At 40.8% G+C, this 23,999-nt stretch overlaps 1 protein-coding gene across 5 annotated transcripts in view; it reads right to left on the bottom strand.

The window, feature by feature from the left end:
- The window catches only part of TTLL5 (tubulin tyrosine ligase like 5), a 316,639-nt gene that overhangs the window by 242,359 nt on the left and 50,281 nt on the right, over nt 1-23,999 (bottom strand). For 3 of the 5 annotated variants that reach the window (XM_055538712.1, XM_055538711.1, XM_055538713.1), the window contains exons 11-16: nt 22,171-22,262; nt 21,300-21,407; nt 9,587-9,668; nt 7,972-8,033; nt 6,409-6,503; nt 3,887-3,928 (exon numbers count right to left, since the gene is read on the bottom strand). In XM_055538712.1, coding sequence (XP_055394687.1) covers nt 3,887-3,928; nt 6,409-6,503; nt 7,972-8,033; nt 9,587-9,668; nt 21,300-21,407; nt 22,171-22,262 — 481 coding nt within the window. The remainder of the gene's footprint in view (nt 1-3,886; nt 3,929-6,408; nt 6,504-7,971; nt 8,034-9,586; nt 9,669-21,299; nt 21,408-22,170; nt 22,263-23,999) is intronic. The other 2 variants (XM_055538708.1, XM_055538709.1) reach the window with 1 other exon arrangement.

Below are 23,999 nucleotides of genomic sequence, written 5' to 3'. Positions count from 1 at the left end.
TCTCCAGGTAGTAGATAGAATAAATCCACATACTCCAATGAATTGACTGACTACACTAAGGAAATAAAGCTCCTCTGAACGCAAAAAGAACCACTGCCTCTGGCTAGATGACACAAGATTTAAACTACTGGGTTCTCAGATACACTTTTAACTGTCACAGTAAGAATTCTGCCATGCAACATGAATCTAAATTGTTAAAATAGCATTAGTACAACTCAGGATACACAACTACACCCAGGGAAGAAACATGTACACAGCTAACTTTTGTTGCTAGGGAAGAACTGAAAAGTACCAGTTAGGAGAACTGGACAAACACAGAAAATAAAAAAATGGTGAGGCATCCTCAAAGATATCAAAATTGAGGGGTTAAAAAAAAATCTGTTTGAAAGAGAACACATGCAGAGAATAAAAAAATCTCCCAACTCAATTTTACAAAGTTTGGAATTCTGTGTTAAAAACACATGGATTAGAAACACATCAATTTATATGTGATGCATCTTGCCACCCAGAAAATAAGAAGGACAAGTTTAAGAAGTGAAATGAATCACTGCTATCAAATGAAAGAAAATGAACCAAAAAAGACCACATGTGAACAAATCTGGGTGGAAATAGACCAAAAATGGCTAACAGAGAAGTCTTAAATATAATGATAACGGGAAGTACACTACTGAGAAATTAGGGGGGGAGAAAAGAAAGCAAGTAAGTAGGTGTGTGTTACAGTAAAAGAAAGAGACATGTAGCATCTGAAAATGTGCAATAAACCTAAGTCAGCAGGTCTGAGAGACATGCATCTTGTTATTAACAGAACTGGCTTTAAAAACAAAAAAACTTACCAAAACCACTTACAATTATGTTTGAAAAATCATGGAGAACTGAGGAGGTACCAGAGGATTAGAAAAAAACAAATGAGGTACCAATCTTCAAAAATGTAAGAAGTATGCTCCTGGTGATTACCGCCTGGTAAGTCTAACTTGAATCCCTAGTAAAATAATGGAACAAATATTAAAAGAAAAAAAATCCATAAACATTTAGAGTTTAATGGGTTCATAAAGAATAGTAGTACGGAGACTGCTTTATTTTAAAACATGCTTTAAAATTTTGATTTTTTGGACAAAATAACAAAAAGGAGGAAAAGCACAAAAATATTTAATGTCTCTGGTTGTTAGAGAAGCATCTGTGAAAATTTTATAGAATTTTTACTTTTAGTTTTATTTCCAATCAGGACTCAGTATCATGATATAATAAAATACACCAATAAAAGCTGAACACAGTTAAAAGACAACTATAAGGTAAGATAAGTAGCAGTGAATCAAATTAGGAGGTGACTGGGTACTGATTAAGCATTGAATTTAGAATATGTATTGGTGTCTGGAAGGATGAATAATAAATTAATTGGGTTGATTTGCATTTCTTGATGATAGTAAATGTGAAAAGACATGACTATAAATAAGTGAATATCAAAATAACACCAGATACTGACAATGGAAAAAGGAAAATCAAAATAGGACTTGAAAGTGTGAAGGGGACTAAATCTTCTGAGGGTTATCTGTGTGTCCAAAACTATCCCAAGTATTTTCCCTATGTTTGATCATTCCTTTCTCAGCATAACTCCATTTGTGTATTACTACCCTCATTTGTAATGTAATTTGTGTAAAACACAAATGGAATTATGGTAAGAAAGGAATGGGAGAAGCCTCTTGAGAGTCCCTTGGACTGCAAGATTAAACCAGTCAATTCTTAAGGAAATCAACCCTGAATATTCATTGGAAGGACTGATGCTGAAGCGGAAGCTCCAATACTTTGGCCACCTGATGCAAAGAACTAACAACTAACTCATTGAAAAAGACCCTGATGCTGGGAAAGACTGAAGGCAGAAGGAGAAAAGGGTGGCAGAGGATGAGAAGGTTTGATAGCATCACTGACTCAGTGGACATGAATCTCAGCAAACTCTGGGAGATAGTGAAGGACATGTAAGCCTGGTGTGCTGCATTCCATGGGGTCTCAAAGAGTCAGACACAATTTAGCGACTGAACACACACCCTCATTTGATGGATGAGGGAAGTGAGCCTGAGAAATAAACGAACTTGCTGAAGGTCTAAGAGTTAGTGACTGGCAGAGTTCAAATTCGAACCCAGGTCTATCTGACCTCAAAGTCCCTGTTCCTTCCACAGAACAATACTGCCTGCCTTGGAACACTAAAATATAATTTCTGTTGAGTGAAAAATATTAAACCATAGGCCTTCAAGGGAAGGGAGAAATGGAGAAAAAGATAATGGATTAAAAAGGAATTATCAGACAACAAGTAAAAAAATGTATCTTCAACAATCTGACAGCACCAAAAAAAGAAATGTTTACAGTCTAAATGGCCAGAGCTAAGAGTTTCTTTTCTTTTTTCACTTAGCTCTGATGAAACTATTGTAGACTTGAAAGTGTTTCATTAACAGAAAGACAGGGACACGGGAGAACATTGCAAAGGACAATAAGAGTTAAGAATTCAATACGTTTAAGACTGCCCCAATAAAGTCACGAGCCTTTGCATCATGTGAGCCGTGCTGAAATACCTAACCACTACAGTGAGACCTTGCTTGTCCATAGGTTGTTTGCAACTTATGAATATTCAAGCAATAGAGGTAGAACAGAATTAAAACAGGTAATGGGACATTAAGATTAGAATTCCATATCAAAGACACTTCTTTGGAGTCAAGTTCAGACGGCTATGAAACAGTACTTTAATGTTCTCCTTAAAGAGATTAGGTCAAGAGATACGTAGAGTATAAGGTCTTTGAAAGCAACAGCCTTGGGTTTTGTCTGTTTTTTGTTTGCCATGGAGAGGAGCTTGCACACTTAGGTACCTGCTAAATACAAAACACCATTACAGAGTTTTGAATTCCACCAGTTAAACAACAAAACTTGTATTACAAAACTATGCTAATCAGTTACCAAATATTAGACAACACAGCAGGTCTTTTTTTTTTTTCCATTTCTTGAATTCATATATACCATGTAAATCACTTTATCAAAAATAATAGCTAGAAACTTACAATTCAAGCTTCCAAGCTTGAAAGAATCTGTATCAGAGAGTACAAACACCAAAATAAATATATACGGGAGCCTTTTACTGAAGGATTAATAATTGCAAGTGACGCATTTATGAATGGGAACATCTACATCCTCCACATCAACGCATCAAATAGCAGGAGCAGTCCCCTCACTACTACCCTATCACTTCAAAAAGATGCTAAAAAAAAGCTGCATAGAGGAAAGCAACAGTGTATCTCACATACTGCTAACAAGAACAGAAGGAAGACACATGCTGATCATTCAGAGACTGAGATAAAATATTCTGTCTTTATTTTATAGGTAGTAACTAAGATAGTAATGATGGCAGCGTTTCTAAGATTCATGACTACATATCACTACACATAAGAAAAGGCTTCTGTTAAAAAACAAACAAACAAACAAATATAGCCCAATATCCAATGTGAAAACATTTCCAACATTAAGCTCCTGACAAGGGTATGTTTCATAAGACACCTGAACAAATGAAAGGTGACTTGTGAACGATGATATTTCCTTTCTGGAATATTTTAGTCAAAGCCATAGATATGCCTCTAAACTGTGTTCATCATCTGGATTCAGCTGCCTCCATCACAGCATGATCACTATCAGAAAAAGAGGATTCAGAAATCCCTGCAACCTCTACTTTTATATACTACATCTGAAAAGATCTCAGCATTCATTTTCACTTATTCTATTTTACATTGTTATACTATTCAAGGAGCAGGTGCATGAAATATATACTGTGAAACGGTGAAGCTAAAAGGCTTTCCATTTGGGGAATGGAGATAAAAGTTTGAATGAACTCTCCATATGATCCAGAACTTACCTGCTTGACGGTTGATGACTGAAACTGTGCAGATACTGGACGCTATAAAAGACAGAAAAATGGAATAAAGCCTTATCTTCTCCTAACATGCCTGTATTTTCCAACTCCTACATCTAATATAAAAAAGAAAAAAAATAATCTCCAAGCAGAGAACAAAAGCCAAAGCCCTATATTTTGCACTTGAAAGATTAGAGCATTTATTATTTTTCACACCGCGTTCTCCTGTGGTATAATCATTCCAGCTTCACCTTCTCACCACTGAGAACTCAATCCCACTGTAACGTACTGAAGATGCTGAAGATATTAGTCCACCTGGTAAAATGGTCTCACACAGTACATGGAACTAATCTACAGCTTCTTAAGCCTTTAAGTAATTACCCTGTGGACTGCTCATGGATAAAGTCACGCTGTTACCTACCAGTTAGCAGAGCACACAGCGAGTAGGTTCTTCACTATTTGCAAAGTCACCAATAAAAGCTGACAGGCAAGCTAAGAAAAGGGGTCAATTCATTCAAGATTGACATACAGCTACTCCTAGAGTGGAACTTGCAGAAACTCTGTTAAAGCCGCAGAGAAACATTCATAATATTTTATACACAATCCTATGACTCACAGATACTGCAGAAAACAATTTAAAGGAACATGCGTGATTGCCTCAATTCAGTTTTCCTAGTACACCTAGGTTAAACCCTCTACTTTTCTGTTAAAAGTTAAAGAAAACCCTTTGACCTGTAATGTACTACTGATCAGGACTTCCCTAGTGGCTCAGCGGTAAAGAATTCACCTGCACTGCTGGAGACACCAGAGGGGAGGGTTCGATCCCTGGGTCAGGAGGATCCCCTGGAGGAGGGCATGGCAACCCACTCCGGTTTTCTTGCCTGGAGAATCCCATGGACAGAGGAGCCTGGCGGGCTACCGTCCATGGGGTCGCAAAGAGTTGGACACGACTGAAGCGACTGAGCACACACACACACACACACACACACATACATACAACTGATCAAGTACAACACTGCTGCATGATTTCACTTCTAATCTAATACCCCTTAAAATATAGTTCACCTTGTTCTATACTACAGCACTGATACTAATAGGGAATAATTGGAAAGCAAGAGGTCACAGGCAGCCTGCAAACTAAATCCACCTCACCGACATACTATGTTTCATCTGCAAAGTATTATTTTTTAAATTAAACTTGTTGTCAGTATTTTAAAATAAGATTCCTGATTTCTCTAGAAAGTAAGAATATCTGACAACTCACAGGAGTCATCAGCTAAAGCACAGAAGTAAAAGAGTTGCCCTGTTAATGTGAAGCATGCACTACCCACTTTACTGCAGTCATGGCACTCGTGTATCATACCTGGCCCTATTTACTCTGCAATCCTCAGAGGCATTTTGAAGTTTCAAACCCTGTTCTAATGAAAAGCTATCTGAATAAATAATGCATGTAAGCTTAGCAAACAGAAGTAGCAGTACTCTAAATGAGACCAGCAAACAAAAAGAGGAGAAATGGCAGGGAAAAAGGGAGAGATGAGGGCTAAAGTGGAGGTGGGATGAACGCAGTAGGGAAAAAATAAGGGAAAGAGGAGGAATGGGGAGAAACAGCAGCTGTTTCTGCCTTCAAAGAGCTTACAGTCTCACAGAGGACTACTGGACAATTTAAAGGCAACAAATCAACAAAGGCAAAACAATGCAGTTGAGAACCGGTAAATAATGTTGTAATGAAAAGAAAAGGCCATGACAGAGTGGAATGGATTTAATAAGAAAGGGTCTCCAAACTTCTGAGCAGGTAAGGTAATCAGTCCAGATAGGAAGAGAGGAGGAAAGGGGACCTTTTGGATAAGAAGAAAGGTTAAAGGCAAAGAAACACAAGTGGAAAGTAGCCAGGTCTAGACGGGCAGGGACTGATCAGATGATGGAATGGATAAACCATCAGACAGCTGACTGGTTTACCTGGAACAAAAATGCAGAGTACACAAAGACTGGAGCAACATTGGGTCAAATGAGGTTTCAGACACACCCGCCAAGCTCTCTGCAGACATTTAGCTCATTTAAATTCAGTCAGCACCTCATGATCACTGAGGGTCCTTGTGAAGAGAATCGCATGTAGAGAAGATATTATTTCAATTGAGCATCTTCTCTGCAAAGCTAGCCTGACGATCATAAAGAATGCAGCAGAGTGCTGATGAGAAATTTGCAGACTCCCTCTCTGTGCCTCATTCATGAGCATATCAATGTGAAAAGACTGGGAGCAATTTTTCAAAAGAGAGAGGAAGAAAAAAGAAAGATAATGAAAAAGGAAGCCAAAAGAAAGACAAAAAGCAGAAAGTAACATGGTTTGAAAGCATTAAAAGCGTAAGCTATTAGCCATGGCTGAATATAACTGCCTCCTGTCTAGAATGGTCCCCCAATTCTCCTGCTGTAAGTGACCTTCTAATCATAGTGCTTCAGCTCACTTATTGACAACAGCTGCCACTTTACAATAAGCTTCCTTGGGGCTTTCTGCTGCTGGAACTGCTTACCTGAGGTTTCTGGAAAGGGTTTCGCCTGGAAGAGTCAAACGTGGGGTAAATTGGCCGGGTTGATGTCCGCTGGGCAGGATCTTGACACACAAACCCTGAATGGGGAATGGGAAACATTAAAACTGCCATCTGCTAAGAAATTAGAAGGTTTAGCTGCACCTTTCCTTTCGACGGACAAGCTCGGTTTCACTGCCATAAATCTGATAGAGCTCCATCTTGAAGAGGTTTAGGCATGACTCTCCCATACACATCCTCCACTTGAACTCTGAACTATCACGACTGGAGTGAACAAGAAAGGAAAATATGCAGATTAGTCAGCCTTCCCTGTTGGGAACCGAAATGTGATTCTGATGGACAAAGAGATGGAGACTTTCGATGACATTCAGAGTAAAAGTTCACTTAAAAACACACAGTTGTTAATAAAGACAAATTATTTTAAAGTGGCTTCCTGGATGGTGACTGGAAAATAACAGTGTTGGTTTCTACCAGGAGAATCCAGAAGCAAGTGAGGGGTCTTGTCCTGTTATAGGATCCACTTCTGGAATGTCTAAAAGGGAGAGGGAGAGGGTGGGATGATTTGGGAGAATGGCATTAAAACATGTATAATATCATATATGAAACGAGTCGACAGTCCAGGTTCGATGCATGATGCTGGATGCTTGGGGCTGGTGCACTGGGACGACCCAGAGGGATGGTATGGGGAGGGAGGAGGGAGGAGGGTTCAGGATGGGGAACACATGTATATACCTGTAGCAGATTCATTTTGATATATGGCAAAACCAATACAATATTGTAAAGTTAAAAAATAAAATAAAATATATAAAAAATAATAATAATAATAATAAAAAAAAAAGAAAAGTGGTCTACTACTGGCAAGTTCCAAAATACGCACTGTAGATTTTCCAGGGCTTAAGAAATTAGGCTTGGGCTAATCTCACTTATTTCCTAAAAAGAAGCAGATTCTCATCCAAGGAGAAAGGGGGAGCAAAGTTTTACAGCATTTGCTGGTACATCAAGTGCTAGTTCAAGTGCGTCTTATTATGTGTTTTTTGGGGTACTTAAAACAACAACAACAACCCTAAACCCACAACATACCCTCTTGGCAGCCCATCTCCATCTCAAAGTTTTGTTTTATCTACTCACAAAGGGATTTTTTCCTTGTCCTGGCTCAGTTATAACTACTACAGAAGAGACCGTGTTGACACCAGTAAAGGCTGCATAGCAGAAACAGCCAGTCTCCTTGGTAACAAAGCCTCTTCAGTGGGTTTCACTATCTCATCTCAGGGCAAAATATATTTTCTCCAGATCTTTGCTTAATTCTCTTCCTCAGCTCATGATTCCTGTGCTCCAGGAATTAGGTCTCAGCCCTAGCTGTGGTTCAGCCTAAGGGCAGAAAGGAGCCAGGAGGTGTAGAAACATATAAACGCTTCCCTGAAAATATAATTTTTGAGTACAAAACATTCAGTATGGCTGAGGAACTGCCAGTTGGCAACACATATAGAGTCTGACAAAATGGATGCTCTACTTCACATTTATGAGTCTTCAGAAAAGAATACTACTCACCTACAACAGTGAACATATCTGAGATCATACTGGCTTTAATCTTTAGGTCCAGAGGTGCATCACTAACAGAATAAAGAAAGAAAAGAGCAATTGATAATTTTATAGGTTAAGAGAATAGCTGCTCTTAACAGCCCTCAATATAAAAGAGCTACCAAATGTCAGTGAGGAGCAACACTAAAGTACATCAAATCCATGGGGGGGAGAATCTGGGCAAAACTTCTAGACATAAAAGCCTGGTGTCAAGCTCATCCTCTGTAAGGCAGGCCCAGCTGTGAGGCGCTGACCCACAGACACTCAACCTTTTTATTCCAGAAGGTCTTGTTTGCACAGGGCCATGAACACTGCTTTATTATCACTGTGGATTTTAGAGGTTCAGATTTTTAACATGCTCTTTTATGAGCATGCCCATCATCCAAATTATTTTTTACTGCTATGATCATCAAATCACATTCACATGCAAGAGAAGGAACTTGGGCTATCTTTGTACTTTTTTAAGACTTCATTTTCCATTCTAAATTGATCTCCTTAAGATTGTGTGCTTGCAAATTAAAGCAAAAAAAAAACAAAAAACAAAACTGTAGCAAAGTATCACCAGACGATACAGCAGGAACCCACATGGAAACAGAAACAAGAAAGCCTGAAAGCGTGGGGCCTCCCTGTGGTGATGATGCGATGCTGGCTTTGGGGTTGAGGTGTTCCCCCAGAAACCAGCCTCCTCTAACCCCTTACCCTGGGGCTCTCTAACACTGTATGATGTGCATTGCCAGGAAATCTACAAAACACTGACTTAATCTAAGTGTAGGGCAACATCTGAAGCATCTGTATTATCCAGCTCTACACCTTATAATTGGGGTGAAGCCAAACTCCCATCCAACCAAGTAGTCAGTCAGTCTTTATTTGATTACTTGGCATTTTGCCAACATTTTTCATTGTTAAAAATGCAGCAGCTGGGTGGTCTCTGGCATAAATCTCTAGGGTTTTCTAGCTGTTTAGAGAAGCATATAACTAACAGAAACTCTGGCTGTAGCCACAGATAGAAGCAGAGTCTTCTCTGGTATTGGAAAATAAGTTTCTTTCCTTCTTCTAAACGATAGGTTAAAAATAATTTTTTAAAATGTCTGAAGATTTTAGACTTTAATCTTGGATGGATAACACCAGGACATGGACAGGGTAAAAGGACCAGATATTATTTACACACTCCTAGGCCCAGCTCTATACCTTTATGATATGTGTGGGTTAGAGCATGTATAAACCTTTGGTAACAAAGGAAATATATCTCATATATTTCTTTACCCTTAGCTGAACACCTACAAAGCTTAAAAAAAGTGTGAGAGGGAATGCAGTGGAGATAAAAATGAAAGAAGCATCCCTAGAAGCCCAATAAGACAGTAAACAGAGACTGCAAATTGACTAGTAAGACAGAGGTCCATGGTTGCAATACGGACTCTGATAATATGCCACAAATCCCCCAAATTTAGAAATTCTAATCATCTCAATCTAATAAAGAAGGGGGGAAAAATCTCCTAGTGCCAAGAGAAATGACCAAAAAAATAAGTATTTTAGTGTTGCTTATTGAAGGTTTGTACTTTGCTAGTTGGTGGAACAGACTACTTACCAGGCCAAAGAAGGAGAGAGATTCACTTCCAACAACCATGGCTTCAGGGTAGAATCTATGAGCACGTCAAAGCCATAGAGTTCTAGAAACACAACATAACACAATACACAAAATCATTTTCCATGTCACAACCAAAGATCTGGAAGTCAATCCGGTCAACTTCCATCAATGGCCTAGAAACTTGCTGAGTATCCAGAGACAGTAGATGCAGAGAATGTTCAAATCCAAGAGAAATTAATCAGGTTCTAGAGATAATAATGCTCCGTGGTTTCTATTATCCACTCTTGACATTTCTGAGTTCTATACAGAAAGTTACCTGACTCTAAAAGTTAACAAGCATGATTCTGGTGCTGTGCAGAAGGCTAAAAAATGTCAGGAAAAGGAATGCAGCAAGTGCATCTAATATCAATGCTGCTGGGCTTGTTTTGGGTTGTTCTTCTCCACCACACTCTGAAAACAGGAAAATCTACTGAAGGCCTCTCTAGGATCTTCCCATCACACTTTTTTAAACCAAGACCTTGCTTTTGCAACCTAGGTCAAAAAAAAAAAAAAAGCACACACACACACACAAAAGGCATAAATCTATTTGTTCTTTCCCCTCTAAGGTTCCAATTCCCCTTTGAAGATAGAAAATAAAATATACCAGCCCAACATAGAAAGACAGAAGAGAAAGGAGGGGGCTAATGGCAGCCAAGCAGGACTACGACAGGTCACAAGAAGGGAAGGAGCCAAGGATCACATTTCCTTTGCTAATTCTTGTCCCTTAAGTCCCCAACTGTTACAAAGCCAGAACCAGGAGTTGGCTCTTCTCCTGGAATGCAGGGATGAGAGGCTAACTTGGAACCTTAGCTGGCAACCTTTACTCTCATTATGATCATTAACGAGGCCCTCTCCACAGTCCTCCTCAGTATACACACATAGAATACATCAGACTTTCCGAAGTCCCACTCATTCTCAAACATCCCACTCTGTGTCCCTCAAATAAACTGTTTGCACACACCTTCTTTGCAAGAGAAAAGACTAGCTTCCTGACAATTCGACCAGAGGTCACAGGCCACACAGCTCACACCCACGGAATACAACCAGGTATTTTCCAGAAATTCATTTTGAGGCAAATTTCTTTACTTCAAGAACTTCTCCATTTCTCAGTCCTCTCAGACACACAGAAGAACAAATGGGAATTTCTAAAAAGATGATGCCAAAGACTCCTTCTGGAACATGGAAGTGTGGTGCAATGGGAATCCAGGGACCCAGGCCCTCCTCACCACACTGCCCTTCATTCCCTATGGAGCCTGAGAGGATCATCTCTCTCCCTCATATTTATTAGCACACTCTGGCTTCCCTTATCCTCTATCAATCACCATTTGTTGATATCTGTATGCTCAGTTAACCTATAAACAGAATTCCTACTTATGCAACATAGATTCAGGTAGATATGCATTTTTAAATTCTCTCTCAGGAAAAGTTTTTCAGGAAGGAGTTGGTTTCCATAGTACTTATTTAGGATTCCATTTAATTTACAAAAATAATCACAAATTATAAGAGAGTCTGAGACAGGATTCACCCTCATGTAACTACACCAAAATCATATATTATCAAAACTTTAAAGGTGTAAAGAAAAGGAAGCTCCTTTACCTATCTTTTTTTTTTTTTTGGTAGCATACTCGTAGCTTTTATGGCCAGTACATTCTTCTGACTATTTTACCCCATCTTCAATCATTCAATAGAATATTCCCCCTTTAATGTGAGAAAAATCTTTCTGTGATACAGCACTAGTAAAGGCATTTAAGAGGAAAAAACTACAAAAACTACAAATCCATGTTAACATTACACAAGCAGAGAAAAGTACAATAGGAGTCTGATTCAAGAAAAACTTTCTCTTCAGTTTTTGAAAGCTGAAGCACAGGATTCAACTATTTCATAAACTGGTAAAATTAATAATAATAATAGCTTAAGGAACAGGACAAGAATAATGACTTATGCACATATTGATCAGATTTGCAGAATCAGCCACAAATGAACACAAATTGAAATCAGAAAAACAAGCAGTAAGACCCGTTATTTAAACACCTCACAATAAGCAGCCGACATATTTACTTAACTCTCTCTCAAATTTAGAGGCAAAGTCCAAGACTCTCAGTTGAAAGGCTGAGAAACCAGTAATGTGGAAAGTAAGAGAAAAGAAAAAAAAACCCAAAGAGAGACAACAGCCTTTATCAGTTCAGTTCAGTTGCTCAGTTTGTCCGACTCTCTGCAACCCCATAGACTGCAGCACTCCAGGCTTCCCTGTCCATCGCCAACTCAGGTGAATCAAGTCCACCAGTGCCAAATGATCTCAAAATCAACTCTGAACCTAACCAACATCTGTACACACAGATATACAGATGTGTGACAGCATCGTAGCACACTGCAAAGCCCAGGTCACCTGAGAGGCTGGAACTGGAGGAGAGGACTGGGGTGACAAAGAGAGCACTTGTATCAGGCTTATCTCTTACAACGATCAACTCGGCTTAATCAAAATCATTTGGTTACTTGGCAGGCTACAAGAGTCCTTAGAGCAAATCTTTTAACTTAGGCTTAGTCTTTTCTCTGGACATTACAGATTTTAAAAGGTAAAAAGCATCAATAAGTTGCACTGAGAATATTAAACTTCCTCACCTTTTGATGTATGTTTTAGCAGCAGTGTCTACAATTTCAAAAATTCAGTTATCCATGATGACATACACCAGTGCTCCTGTCATTAAAAGGTGCAGGCAAACTAGGCTTCTCCAGTTCTGAGAGCTAACTTTGTTGGTTCCTCTGTGTTATCTCCATCGTGACCGAAAAACAAGTATCTTCAAAGGACTGTTGCTACCACCTTACTCAACAATGTTTCCCCAAGAAAATTTTCCTTGGAGAGATACAGTTCCTTCAACCCCAGCCAAAACAAAACAAACTTGCAAATCTGACTGGTGCATGGTAAGAAGCAGCCTGACTCCAGATCACATTTTACATTAGCACCCTTATCCCCCTATTTCTTTCAAGCAGTTTCTTAGAAAGCAATCTACACTTAGCCGCATTTGTTTCTTAATGCCTGTTGACTCTCCCACCCAGAGCAATTTGCTTCTGTTGCCATTCTTTAATAACTGACTGTTCTCACTATGATCCCAAAGACTGCCTTGCTGCTTTAAGCCCAAGCACCTGAAAACTGCTGACCACCCCTTACTTATTAGAACTTTCCTCGCCCTTGGTTCCAGGACACTGCTCTCGTCTGACTGTCCTCCTTCTTTCTCTCTGTCTTTCGTCTCTTCTCTTCTGCCCAGCTAGTCACTGGTAGGTTTGCTCAGGGTAGCATCCTCAGGTCTCTTCCCTTCTAAGTTCTAGCTCTTTTTGGCTGCTCTCATGTATTCTCGTAGCTGCAATTAATATTAGGATGATGACATTCCAATCTCTGTCTTTAGTCAAGTGTCTCCTGGACACCAAATCCGTAAATCCAAATGCTATCCAGACAACTTCACTAGGATATCCCACAGGTACTCGACGCTCAACAAAACATAGCTCAATATCTTCTCCCAAAACTTTGTTTGGCTTCCCACTGTTCTTCATCTTGGAAAACCCCACACACTAGTCACCTATGCTACAGACACTCTTCACCACCTGCCAAATGCAACACATTATCATATCTCTTTCTCTATTTCTCTTTAGTCTACTTTCTATATTTCCCTTTGAGGTAAAATTTACATATTTAACGAAATGGACAGATCTGAAGTGTGCTATTTGATGAGTCTTGATACATCCATAAAACCCACATTCGTATCAACACACAGAACACTTCCATCACCCCAGAAAGATCCCTCATTCCCCTTCCTGGTAAATACCCTGCTCCCTGTCACCACACCACCAGAAACTATTATTCTTATTTGTTATACCAGGGATCAGTTTTGCCTATTCTAGAGTCTCATATAAATGGATGCATACAGGATACACTCTTTTGAGTCTGACTTTTCTCATTTAGTATGCTTTTGAGGTTCATCCATCTATCATTATTTCTTATTTGAAGACAGGTTTACTGAGGTGTAATTTACACACAATAAAGTTCACCCTTCTGAATTACAGTTTGATGAATTTTGACAAATGTATGGTTACTCGCCATCACCGATATGTAGAACAATTCTATCACAAATGTTCCCTTTGTCCCTTTGCAGTCAATGCTCTCTCCCGGTCAACTGGCAATCATGATCTGATTTCTGCCTTTTCCAAAAGTCAAATAAACGGAATCACAAAGTACATAGCCGTCTGAGAGCGGCTTCTTTCACTTAGCACTGTGCGTGTGAGATTTAGCTACATCATCACACATGTCAATACTGTAATTCATTCCTTTTACTGCTCAGTAGTATTCCATTTTATAGACCACAGTTTGTTTATCTATTCAACGGGTGATAGACATCTGGGCTGCTTCCAATTTTTGGCGATTATAAATAAAACTGCTACGCACATTCGTGTAAAGCTATTTGCATGAACATATGGTTTCATTTTTCTTGGGTAGATACCTAGGAATGGGAGTGCTGAGTCATGTGGCTAAGTGTATACTGTCACTGTGTTCCTCCTACTGCCAATCATTTCCCTAGCACTAGTCTCTCCCTATTGTAGTCCATTCTCCACATGGCTATCAGAATTATGTTCTAAGACACAAATCTAACAGTCAGATGGAAAGACAGGCAGTGAATTGGTCCAGCAACAGACTCTAATGTCAGGCTGGTTCCTGGAGGACTATAGTCACTTCATGGGGCTTTCTGGGTGGCTCAGCAATAAAGAATCCATCTACAGTGCAGGAGGATCCAAGAGACACTGGTTCAATCCCTGCGTTGGGATAAGCCCATGGAGGAGGGCATGGCAACCCACTCAAGTATTCTTGCCTGGAGAATCCCAAGGACAAAGGAGCCTGGCGGGCTACAGTCCATGGGGTCGCAAAGAATTGAACATGACTGAAGCGACTGAACTACAACACAATAATGTTATACAGTATTCCCTCTGTTATAGTTCTGTCATACAAAGCTATAGGTCAAGTCATGATAAAAGTTAAAGGAAAAATAGTAATCCTGTTTTTCCACTGCTCAAAAAACTCCATAGCTGTCTATTGTCTACAGGATGAATTTATACATGCCAGTGCTTTATAAGGAGCAGGAAATGGCAACCCACTCCAGTATTCTTGCCAGGATAATGCCATGGACAGAGAAGCCTGGAGGACTACAGTCCATGGGGTCGCAAAGAGTTGGACAGGACTGAGTGACTGAGCGCAGTGCTTCACAAAGGGGCCCTAAACTACTTCTATAACCTTGTCTCTCACCACCTAATCCAACTCAGGCTACATCTAGTCACACTGAACTTTTCATTTCAAAACATGCCACTTCCTGTCATGACACTGCATTTTGCATGTCATATTCCCTCTGCTAGGGATGGCCTTCTCTGGCTCCCCGAGGCATAGAGCTGGTAACTCCTCGTATATTCCAAGGGCACCTGAGTCACTCTACTACTTGTCCTGAAATGTGTCATTTCATTTCTGCTTATCTCCACCACTTGAGGGCAGAGGTCACGTCTCATTCATTGCTCTATACCAAACAGCCTGTACTATACAAAGCACACAGGAAGCAATCAAGAAATAATGATTTAAAAAAAAGAAGAAAAAAAAAATTTTTTAATGTAAAACACTACAATTTTTGAGAAAGACAAAATAATTTGCGGCTACTTCCTAAAAATAACCCTAACCAGAAGACTTAATACTCATAATAAAGTCACCAATTACAAAGAAATAGGAGAAATTCTAATTAAGATTTTTACATATTAAGGAGAAATTTAATAAAAAGAGGCATAGAATGGGAGGAAGAAAAAAAAGATTTAACAGAGAAAATAACAGTGCATCCAAGTCCTAAGAAGATTACTAAACATGTCATACCATTAGTTCTGGAAATCAACCTACTAAAACTCCCCAGAAAAAAGGTCCTAGCTGAAGTTGTAATCTTTGAAATTGGAAAGTGCTGACATTAGCCAGTGCTCGCTGTCAGTCAAATGCGATTGTATAATGGAAATTCTTTTCACCTTGCTTTGGATTGGAATTAAAAATCTAAGAAGGAAGACTCTATCTGGGGTCCAGCAGGAAAATTTGGGGAAAAAAAAAAAAACATACGAAAATCCCAGAGAAAAATGAACTAAATAAAAGAAAAAGCCCAGAGCCAATTTGTTAACTAGTCCAATAAATCAACATGGTATCTGGCTACCATATGTAAAGGTGGACTTGAAGGGAAAATCTAGAAGGTGGTGTAGTGGTAAAGAATCTGCCTGTCAATGTAGGAGATGCAAGAGATGCGGGTTTGATCCCTGTGTTGGGAAGATCCCCTGGAGTAGGAAATGGTAGCCCATTCCAGTATTCTTGCCTGGAAAATTCCATGGACAAAGAAGCCTGGCGGGCAACAGTCCACAGGGTCACAAACAGCTGGACACGACTGAGCATGCACGCACGTACACATGTACTGTTGATTAGAACAGAAAGAGGCCTTTTTTAGGCCTGATCTGCTAAAAAGGATGATATCATTTTTCCTGAGATCTAGTTACAGGAGAACAGAGGGAGAATCCAGGATATGAGGCATGCCAAAAATGGCTGGACGCACCAGAACTTGTATTTATGTGGGTGGAGAGTGAGCCAGAGAGACCTGGCTTTCAAACTTGGCTTTGCCATTTATTAACAGCATGACCTGGGACAAATTATTTAACCTCTCTGAATCTTTTTTCCTTGTCTATAAAACATGAGTAATAAATACCAACAAAACTGTTATGAGGACTAAAGGAAATAGCCAATGAAGTGTGCCTGACAAACAGTAGGTACTTTCTTTTAAGTTCCTTCTACAGTAAACTTCCCTTCCCATCTAAACAGAAGCATTCGATTAGCCAGAAAAGAAAATTATCTCAAAAAGTGAACTGTTTGATGACTTTCATTATTTTTTTTTATTGGTCAAGTAGTTTACATTATAAAATGTATGCTGCCCACTGTCAGTCCTTCAGCAAATATTTATGAACAGCCCTACTTTAAGAATGTCAGTTTAGGGGTTTCCCTGGTGGTCCAGTAGTTAAAAAAATCTGCCTTGCAATGCAGGGGACATGGGTTCGATCCCTGGTCCGGGAAGATCCCACATGCCGCAGAGTAACTTAAGTCTGTGAGTCACAACTACTGAGCCTGCCCATCTAGAGCCCATGCTCAGCAAAAAGAGAAGCCCACCCACTGCAACTAGAGAAAGCCCGAGCAGCAGTGAAGACCCGGTGCAGTCAAAAAATAAATAAATTTTGGAAAAGAAAAAAAAAAAGAACGTCAGCATAATTACCCCATGAAATAGTCTTAAACAATATCAATAAAAGGCCAAACCAGCATACATTCCACAAAATAGGGTATATTGAACATGGCGGCAGTGGTTTAGTCACTAAGTCATGTCTGACTCTTGTGATACCACGGACTGTAGCCTGCCAGCTTCCTCTGTCCATGGGATTCTCCAGGAGAGAATACTGCAGTGGGTTGCCATTTCCTTCTCCAGAGGATCTTCCCCACTCAGGAACTGAACTCAGGTCTCCTGCATTGCAGGCAGATTCTTTACCGACTGAGCTATGAGGGAAGTCCTTATATTGAGCACAGTTCACCAGTCTCTGACCTAAATGGGGCCAGCCTGATCAATTCTACAAGTGGCAGAACAGCTGGTTCATACGCTCTTGGGCTAGAGAGGACCGGGGTCATAGCTTGTTACTTCAGCCATCCTCATACACACAGATGAAACCACTGTCAGCAGCAGCATCTTTAAAGGATAGCTAACATCCTGTTGTTCTTGGCTGCTTTTCTCCAATTGCTCAAAAAAAAATTAAAAAAAAAAAAAAAAAGCTGTTCTCATAGCCAGTTATCTCACATTGCCAATTTCCTAAGCATATTTAAAGGGTTGCTGTTTGTAGCATATATTTCACATGGTACCACATTTTCAAAATCTTAAACACAGCAAATATTAAGACTGTCAAAAGTTTGTTTTATTGGGAGAGGCATCAAAAATCCTATTGACCATTAGCCCTATGACCAAGATGACTTGATTGCCAAAACTCCTCTTCTGACCCCTTTTCTCTTAAGCTGTCTCTTTCATTTGAGTTCTCCAATTCACTAGCTCCAGGGGGAAGGGACTTAATTTCTCAGGGCCCCAATTTCTTTATTCAGACTAATTATTCTCTGAGGTCCTTTCCAGATGTACAAATTTATTAAAAGGCACCAAGTGGCTAAGTTTCTGGTAGCTTATGAAGGTTCCTAGGTCTACTTTTAAATACTATGAACACAATGCAGGTATTTGTGTATGTTGTCCCATGTAAAATTTGGTTTGATTAAACCACCACCTTATCATCTACACCTTGAACACAGGAACTGAGAAAAGTTACCAGCATAAGTAAACAAAGGAATGGGAATATTGAAGATACCTGGGAACATTGTTGGACACTACAGTCACAGGCCAGAGACACGTAGATACTAGTGGAGTGCTCCTGGCAAGGAATCACATAATGTGGAAGGACAGAAACAACCACCCAAAGAATATAGTGAACCCCATCACCCGACTATCGGCTTCCTCTAAAACACCAATGCCCTGTTCAAGCCAAATTCTTCTGGGAAGCTCTCAATTCCTGTTTACTCTAAAACAAATGAAAAAGAGAAGGAGAAAAAAAAAAAAACACACCAGATTATTCCTTGTAACTTAAACCCCAGGGGAGGTTGGGAACCAGTGGGAGGCAAAGAGATTCACACAAATACACACACGTATACAAAATCATTTCTGATGGGGGGAGGTTAATAAGGCACACAAAATCCCAGGGCTGACAGGAAGTGGAATTAGAACCACAAAAGCCAAGAAGATAGTCAACAGTTTAAAAAACTCCAGATGCACTCAGTTTATTAAAACTGAACACAAGCAGGGAGCCAGGAAGGAGACCCATGGCTGATGAAATAGTCTTACAGGGTATTTCACCGAGTCAGAGAAAGTCACTGCTCATTTCTCATCAGAACTTCTAATGCCATTAAAATCAAGAAATTCTTAAGCTTCCAAAAGGCAATCAGGTAATGAAATAAAATAGAAAAAAACATTCAGAAGAGCTTTTGATGATTTCTAGAACAAAGATTTTCACAATAAGAGCTACTAGAAATTTACTCTTATAGAAAAGCCACGTAGATATGGAAAAGAAATACTTATTTTTTAAATCTAATAAGGTGTTTGCAGTTGGAATTATATTTCCCATGCCCCCTCCTCAAAAAGAATGCAATAATTCTAGGAGCTCTAAGTCCTGACTACACCAGATCCACTGGGCCACCACAAGGCAATTAAAGCAAAGAACCAATCATTCATTCAACAAAATTTTCCAGACATCCTCCAATAGCAAAAAAAATGCTGCTGTGCACAAAAGGAGCAACAGCAAGGGAGACATTGTTGCCATCTTCAGGGAGACAGACACATAAACGAGAAGTAGAGGGCATGAAGGGGCTCCTGAAGACTGAACAGAAGACTGGGGTCAGGGAGGCTAATTGTGGTGGGAAGACTTAGGGAAAACATCACCAAAGAAGTGATACTTGACTTCATCTTGAAAGAAGTCAGGTAAAGTAACAAGAGAAAGATATTTCATCTTTCATCATCTTTCATCATTCATTTCATCTTTCGTCATCTTTCAGGTAAAGTAACAGGAGAAAGATATTTCAGGCATAGGATAAAAGCAGGTGCAAGGCAGAGGGTGAGGAGAGGAGCCACAAAGGCCAGGGAGATGGTAAAAGATTTGGTTCAGAAGAAGCGGAGACGGAGGGGAAGGGGAGACATGGGGACTACTAAGACTCTAAGCTCGGCAGCTACTGATAGGAAGAGAACACAGGGGAACACATACAGAGCAGCATGAGCAGGGAGGGCGCTTGGCTGGGCCAGGATTCCTGGAGGGGGCACGTCAAGTCGAGTCTCAAGATACAAACAGGAGTGTGCAGGGCCAACAGGGGGGCATCTTCTAGCTGGACACTGGCACTTACGCAGAGGCCCAAGGGAACAGAGTACGCGGGGACTCCACTGGCTTCTCAGGTGCAAGCGGGGAAATGATACTCCAGAAAAGTCGGCTGGAGTCAGATCCTTAGAGACCTACCTAGTTTCTAAGACCTACCTTAGAGACCTTCAAAGCCCTACCAAGTTTCTATTCGTAAGTTAGGTCTGCTGCTGCTGCTAAGTCGCTTCAGTCGTGTCCAACTCTGTGTGACCCCATAGACAGCAGCCCACCAGGCTCCCCCGTCCCTGGGATTCTCCAGGCAAGAACACTGGAGTGGGTTGCCATTTCCTTCTCCAATGCATGGAAGTGAAAGTGAAGTTGCTCGATCATGTCTGACTCTTAGCGACCCCATGGACTGCAGCCCACCAGGCTCCTCTGTCCATGGGATTTTCCAGGCAAGAGTACTGAAGTGGGCTGCCATTGTCTAGGGAGCCACTAAAGGATTTTAGGAGACACGAACATATTTGCATTTTAAAAGAGATACACAGACATCGTAACCTCTTCTTTTCCTATATAATTTTAGGTCCTAGTTTATCCACCATCTTCTATTCAGAGTCTCAATTTGTATTCCCTTTGTTGAATGCCCCTCAAGTACAGACTGCTATGATAATCTAATATTAAAGAGATCAAGAATTATAATGCCTAATTATAAAAATAATAAAAAAACATTTTTATGGAGTACAAATTAAGGGCTGATAAGTGCCAAGTGCTTGGCACATGTCATCTCATTCGATCTCAGGGTACTCTCAGAAGGTAAGTGCCCTCATTATTGCCGTTTTACAGTCGAGGAAACAGGATTAGAGTAACTTGCTGAAAATCAGGAGTGTAGATGAGTCTCAAACTCAGTCTGTCAGGCTCTAACACACGTGTTCTTTAGTTCTCTGGTATCCTGCCTCTGGAGCAAGCTGGGGCTCTCACAGTCTTACTACTGTATTCCTTTAATTATCCACCCCATCAATGAGCCTACTGTGTTTCACTAACGCAGCCTGCCACCTGCTGAAAATCTGTGTGAGTGCACAGACACTCATGCCAGCCTTCACCAAGGAGTCACGGCCGCACAGACAGCACATGGGCGCAGCTACCACAGCGCCACAGTCTCCGCAGACGTCAGTGGGCAATAGGCGCCCATCTGGCAGCTGTGAACTGCTTCCTGCTCCTTCGCTGTGCGATCGGGGAACCAAGGGTGGGAGCGGAGGGGTGGAGGAGGAGAAAGGGAAGAAAGAAGAGGTGGGGTGGGCTGGGGGGGAACTCACTAGAAAGAAGACTGAAACAGAGAGGAGGAGTCATTGGAAAATGGGAGAAAGTACATACTGGTACCAGCCAGAGCTTCTTGGAACAGTTCCCAGTCTGGCTGCCAAAGAGCTCTGGAATATATTTGTTAGAGCTGGATTCCTGTACAGTCCATTGCAGACTTTTTCTGATTGCAGTCTGACAAAGAGACCCACACTTTTAGTTCCAATCCCCGCTTCCCACACAGAAAGCCGGTTAGTCCTCAGGGGACCTCCAACTAAGCTCACCACTGGCCTCTTCATATGCTACGTGAGTTTAGAAAAGAAACAAAAGTCCACCACATACCTTTGACTCCTGTAGAATCACTAAGCCTCTCTACCCCAGGATCCCATCCCAACTTCCCGAGCCCCTTTTCACTTACCAAAACAACTGCTCCGATGAGGAACAAAGGTTTTACAGGCTGTGGCAATAGCTAGTTCAGCAGAGATTATAGTCTTAATGATCAGGTCCTCTACATGGGCCATCAGTGCTACAGAGGAAAAAAACAAAACACTATAATGCACGGATCAGGACTGGATTCCAGAACACAGCATAATTATAAAAGCACACGTGCTCATTCAAAGAAGTCTCCACGTGGCATGTGAATGGTGCTCCATGTGAATGGTGCTCCAGGACAAGGCATGTATGTGAACAGAGGGATGCAGGCAAGAATGGAGGTCCTGGGGGATGCACTCAAGTGGCCTCCAACGACAAGAGACAGACTGGAAAAGGAGTCTTCCCCTCTTCTTATTCTCCTCCTCTCACCCTGCCCTTTGTGGACTGAACCAGGCACAGGTTCTCATTCTGCTCAAGGCTCAGTGATAGTGTCCACTTTGATTCAGAGCCCTTGTACTCAAACTTGACCCCATGCGTTCACTAATTCAACAACATGAATGAGAGAGACTGCCTGAGGAAAATCTGAACTCAGGGCCAATGCAGAGGTAAGACAATTTGTTATATCAATCTAAAAAGCTGACCGTAGTTTAGTGAGAGCACTTTGATAGTCAAGAAGGACAAACTCACTAAAGACTAAGGAAAAAGTTGTCTTCCAAACGAGAAACAAGAAAAGGGATTTGGGGAGCCATGATAAGTAAGCCCGTTGTTCTCTGGGCAGGAAAAATTAGCACTAAGAACCATGATCCCATTAGACATCTCAGCGACACTTTCAGAAGTAGAGAGAAAGACTCCTGGCAAGAGGCAATAGTACAGTGACGCAAGAAGCGAAGTCAGGAAGGAACAGGCCCGGCACTCACCAGTTGTGTCTCTGCCTTCTTGTTTCAGATACCGGAGCATAGCACTCATGCTCCACTTGTTCCCATAATCCTCCACTTCCGGATCATCACAGCTAAAACAGATTCATGGATCAAGGTCACAGAGGCAACTAGGCCTGCCTCTAGAAATAAGAGTTTTCAAATAGTCTTTAGAAAAATCTTCCCTTTGCTGACTTCCATTCACCCATTTTTTTTTCTTGGTCCTTTCTTGTCATATCTGCCTTTGTACCAGTTTCTTCCATCGAAATGAAAATGCATATATTAACAGCTCACCTTAATGAAGGAGGTTGGGGGAAAAGAAGGCAAAATCCTCCTTAACTAAACATGATGCATCATGAATGAGTAGAACAAATTTGTGACTGTGAACAAATTTAAGAATGGTCACAATGCATTAATAGACTGAAATGGTTTGGGATACTAACCTGGCCTTTGAGGTAAATGTCACATGTGCCCACAAAACAACCTCTAATGCCATTTTCACACCAGAACTGAGTCTCTTGGGCTAGTGAGCTAATCTTGTGTAGCATTTTAATGAGCTAACCCTGAACAAAACTGTGTTGGCATCTGAAGCAAGCTCCCTTCTGTCAAGTGGTAGACATGGCTTTTTTGGGGATACCTTTTGAGGTATCACCCAAGGGAGAACTCTCCAGGGCGACAACTGAAGCAGTGAACTACGGCACTGCTACAGCCACAAACAGGGCACCTTCCCAGGCTGCCGGAAGGGCTTTGCAACCTGAAACCTGTATTTTACAGCTGCCCCCTTATTCCCCACCACCAGCCCTCAACCTACCAGTTGCATCTTTGCCCATCTTCCAAAGTCCAGGATACTGTACCTTCCACCAATTCCAAACACCGGTCACAGGACACTCAATGAAATCTATACAGCTCTGGCAACTATGCCATCACTTCCAGATTCCGTTCTTTCTTTCCTTGGGCCTTCTAGGGACCTATTTTTAGTCTCAGTAGAAAGTAACTGTTTGGGTTTCTTTTTTATTTTTCCACTTTCTGGCAAAATTATCAGGATGAAAGAAAACAGAGCAGAAAGAATATTTCCACACAGCTGGGCTGGTACTCTGTTCCACTGAATCTTTTTCTGAGATGGCCTCATTTCTTTTCTTATTTAATTTATTCCTAACATTTTTCCCCTGATCATAAAAATGTTTTAGAAAAACTTAGGAAATACATAAAAGCACAGAGAAGACGACAGATATCCTCCACCCATAATCCCATTCATTATAGTTAAGGACTATTCACATTTTAAAATCTATCCTTCTAGTTTTCTTCTCTCCCCCACACTCCCTCAAAGGGGAAAAAAAAATCAGCTTTAGTTATCCTATGTATTCAAAAAAGAAGTGAAATTGCGTGCACTGTAGAGTAACCTGCTTCTTCCCCCAGACAATGTACAGGGATGAACATTCTTGTCTCTGAACCTGTGTGCATACCCTTTGTTATTTCTTAAGGTTAAGTTCCTAGAAATACAATTGCTGGGTCAAAGGGCACAGTATTTTTGAAGCTTTTGATACATTTTGCCAAGTGCTGAAATGACCTAACTTCTTGGCTTCTAAAAAGTTCCATATGCCTAGAAAATTCCCACCCCTAAGTCAAGTGAGGGAACTTAACAATGAGGAAGACGAAACTTGGGAAGGCAGGCATGTTGTGGTGGAGAAAGGGGACACTGTGGCTGGGCAATCAATAGAGAAGCCATAGCAGGTGAGCCTCAAAACTACACGAAACGACTCTAACAGCTCTACTCTAAGTCACATGGACATAAAGGTCGAGTTTTCCTCCAGTGCACTCCAGCACCTGCCTGT

The sequence above is a fragment of the Bubalus kerabau genome, chromosome 10, assembly GCF_029407905.1.
Source record: "Bubalus kerabau isolate K-KA32 ecotype Philippines breed swamp buffalo chromosome 10, PCC_UOA_SB_1v2, whole genome shotgun sequence".
NCBI classification, from domain to species: Eukaryota; Metazoa; Chordata; class Mammalia; order Artiodactyla; family Bovidae; genus Bubalus; species Bubalus kerabau.
This window is presented reverse-complemented; position numbering and strand designations above follow the sequence as displayed.